General features: G+C 69.0%; 1 protein-coding gene across 1 annotated transcript in view; it reads right to left on the bottom strand.

Moving 5' to 3' along the window:
- Positions 1–426: 426 nt before the first annotated feature.
- Positions 427–3359, bottom strand: part of CHLNCDRAFT_140979 (hypothetical protein) — a gene marked incomplete at both ends in the record, with an annotated part of 3796 nt that continues 863 nt past the window's right edge. Inside the window, 7 exons of the mRNA XM_005843421.1 lie at positions 427–441; positions 604–705; positions 1173–1236; positions 1391–1514; positions 2143–2278; positions 2810–2939; positions 3204–3273. Of these exons, the coding sequence (XP_005843483.1) occupies positions 427–441; positions 604–705; positions 1173–1236; positions 1391–1514; positions 2143–2278; positions 2810–2939; positions 3204–3273 (641 nt within the window). The remainder of the gene's footprint in view (positions 442–603; positions 706–1172; positions 1237–1390; positions 1515–2142; positions 2279–2809; positions 2940–3203; positions 3274–3359) is intronic.

Raw genomic sequence — 3359 nt, 5'->3', positions numbered from 1 at the left:
GGTGAGGAGGTGGTTGGGCAGGGAGGGAGGCAGGGGCAGGGGTGGGGCGACGCGAGGTGCAGAAGGGGGGGTCAGCGGGGATGCGGCGGCACTCTGCCGGCACGCCTGCCTCGCCGGCTGCCCCGGCTGGCCAGCCGCGCCTGCAGGTATGGCCCCCTTGCCAGCACAGCAGCACAGCGAGGTGGGCCCAGCCAGCCGGCCGCACAGCCCACCTGGCACCGGCCTCGGCTTGCTGCCCGCACCTCTCAGCCACCTGCACGCAGCACGCTGCCACCGACTCATGCCAGGGCTTTGTTAGGCCCTAAATGCGCGGCCCCAGCATGCCAGCGCGTCAGCCGAGGGAGGCAGGCCGCCACGGGGGGCGCGGGTGCCGCCGCCGGCTCCCCGTCCCGCCAGCAGCACCACACACACACACACATAAATGTGTTATGCAGACGCCAACTCCACTCACACGTGTCGGGGATCCCAACAGCACAACAGTTAAAACAAACAGCAGCAGCACCACCACCGCCCAGCCAGGCAGGCAGCCCAACCCACCACACCACCAAACACGCCCACCGGTGCCACAGAGCAGCAGCGCCACCGCACAGCCAGGCAGCCCACCCACCAGGCCACCACCTCCTTCTTCTCCCGCTCCTCCAGGCGGTGCTTGGAAGGGTAGGCGACGCGGGGCTTGATGGTGAGGGAGGGCAGGTTGCAGTACAGCTGCGGTACATGGTCAGCGGCACATGGTGGGCGGTATAGCGTGAGCGGTACAGCGTGAGCGGTGCATTGTGAGCGGGACATGGTGCAGCATGGTGCAGCACATGTGCAGCGGCAGCGGTACAGGGACGCCCGGGGTGGGTGGCCAAGGCGCAAGGGGAGCCTGCCCGAGCTGCGGCGGCAGCCCCAGCCACACACGCCCGCACGCCGTTCCGCCGCCGCGGCGTGGGACGGCCAGGGGCGGCGGGGCAGGCGCAACAGACCGCAGGCGCTCCCGCAGCAGGCCCTCCCAACAGCCTGTGCTGCAAGCATGTTCCTGCTGAAACCAGGCTGCCAGCCCACACGAGCAACCCACCCTCAGCACCCTCAGCTGCGTGGGCCCTCCCGCAGGCAGGCCCTGCCCCCCGTGCGCCCACCCTCAGCTGAAGCTCCCCCAGCACACCCTGCCGCTCACCCACCCACCCACCCACCCTCAGCTGCGCGGCCGAGGAGTTGAAGGTGACGTAATCCAGCCGCTCGTCCCGCTTGCCGCCGCTGCAGGCAGGCAGGGCAGGTGGGCAGGCAGGCAGGCGGGCAGGTAGGCAGGCGGGCGGGCAGGGCGGGCGGGCGGGCGGGGAGGGCAGGTTGGGACAGGGCAAGGGAGGCAAGCAGGGCGGCAGCTCATCAGGCGGTACATCAGGCCCTGTACCTGTACCACACGTGCGGCATGTTGCGCAGGCGCAGCAGGTTTTCCTCCAGCGGCGCGTGCAGCATGGCGAGCGCGGTGACGGCGGGGGTGGAGAAGGCGATGTAGGGGGCAAAGGTGCCGCCTTCTGCGGTACAAGGGGACAAGGGCGGGAGAGGGAGGGGTGAGGGGCGAGGCAAGGGAGGGGCCGTGCAATGGAGCGCGGCTAAGAAAGGCCTTCTTTGAAGGCGCTGGAGCTAGTGTCTAAACCCTCCGAGAGGGCACAGGTTCGATTCCTCCCATGTCGAAACTTTGTGAGGACAAACGCGGCATAGCTGACCGGCTCAGCGCCAATCCAAGCCAATTCCTTCGGGAACGCCTAATAGAATCGCCAAGGCTTCGGCACAGGCCTCCCCGGGACCCATTCACTACTAGTGGGGGGTACTGCACTTGGCGCGTCGGGCAGATCAAATAATGGTCTAAAGCTAGACGTTAAAACCGGGAAGTTAAGCCTGTGGAGGCTCTTCCCTACCTTTACCTTTTAATGGAAGGCTGGGCTGGAGGAGGCGGGGTGGGGCCGGCCAAGCAAGGCAAGGAGGTGGCACCCTCTACGCCTTGCACCGCCTGGCGGGACGCAGGGCAGCCAGCTAAGCCTGCCGTGGCGGCACTGCGTCCCGCCGCGGAAGCCTGTCGCCACGCCCCACCCCCGACGCCAGCAGCCTCCAAGCCCTCCACAACCCGCCACCTCCCAAGTCCTCCGGACCTCCCAAGCCCACCTCCGAACCCGGCCACCAGCAGGCGCTGCGCGTCCAGCGACACGCCGGGCAGCGCCAGCGCCTCGGCCAGGCAGGCGACCACGTGGGCCGGATCCTCGCCGGCGGCCCCAAACTTGGGGAACCAGTACCACGGTACCTGCGGACAGGTCGGGGCGGCGGAGGCAGCGCGGAGCTGGTCGGAGCCGTTGCGAAATAAGTTGCCCGATAGGAGCGAGATGTCGTCACACACGTTCACATCAACTGGTGCACGGCGAACTGCCACAGCAGAGGGAACAGCCCCGTGCTCACTGCTGACCGCCAGCCACACACCGCCCCGCGCTGCAGCCGCGGCGTGCGCTGGAGCCCGGCGCCGCCATGGCGACGCGCAGGGCTGCTGCCGGCTGCCGCATGCACGCCCGCCCCCAGCCGCCCCCAGCCCAGTCCCGCCATCTCCCCAGCACCCACCTTAGGACCAGCCCCAGGGCTAGCGCAGCCCCGTGCTACACCCTGCCAGGCCCTAGCACCAACCTCTCTCTCCCTCTCAGTGCCTGGGTTTGGCCCTAGCACCCACAGAAGCCCAGTGCCACACCGCTGCCAGCACCCAGCACCCACCTAACACTAGCCCAGTGCCACACCCCGCCACCCCAACAGGCCCTAGCGCCCAGCACCCAGCACCACCAGCACCCACCTTAGAATCCGGCGCCACTATGGCAAAGCGCTGCGCCTGCGCCAGCTGGCGGAACGCCTGCACCATGTCCCGCCCGGTACCGCCGCCGTCGTGCAGCAGCACCGCCACCGGAACTGGCCGCTCCCGGTACCTGCGGTGGTGTGGTGTGGTGTGGTGTGGTGTGGTGCGGTGTGGTGCGGTGTGGCAGTGGTGGCGCGGCAAAAGCAGGGCGGCGGGGGGTGGCTGGGAGGCGCGGGCGGTAACGGCGAGCACCGGCGCGGCAAGCAGGGCCGCCATTGCAGCACACGCCCGCAGTATCCGACTGGAGGCGTGCACAGCCAGCAGCTGCCGCCCCAGCGGGCAGCGCGCGCCCCCCCTTCCTGCATATATCGGCTGCCCCCCTCTCCATGCTCACCTGGGCGGCAGGTAGTAGGAGGCTGAGCGGCCGTGGGACACGCTGCAAGCCAGCTTGCCCTCCTTTCCACCTGGGAGGCACGGAGATATGCAGGTGGTGGTGTGAGTGGTGGTGGCGTTCAGGTGGCGGGGTGTGAGGGTGTGTGTGGAGAGGGGG

This window comes from Chlorella variabilis (assembly GCF_000147415.1).
Source record: "Chlorella variabilis unplaced genomic scaffold CHLNCscaffold_30, whole genome shotgun sequence".
Taxonomy (NCBI): domain Eukaryota; kingdom Viridiplantae; phylum Chlorophyta; class Trebouxiophyceae; order Chlorellales; family Chlorellaceae; genus Chlorella; species Chlorella variabilis.
This window is presented reverse-complemented; position numbering and strand designations above follow the sequence as displayed.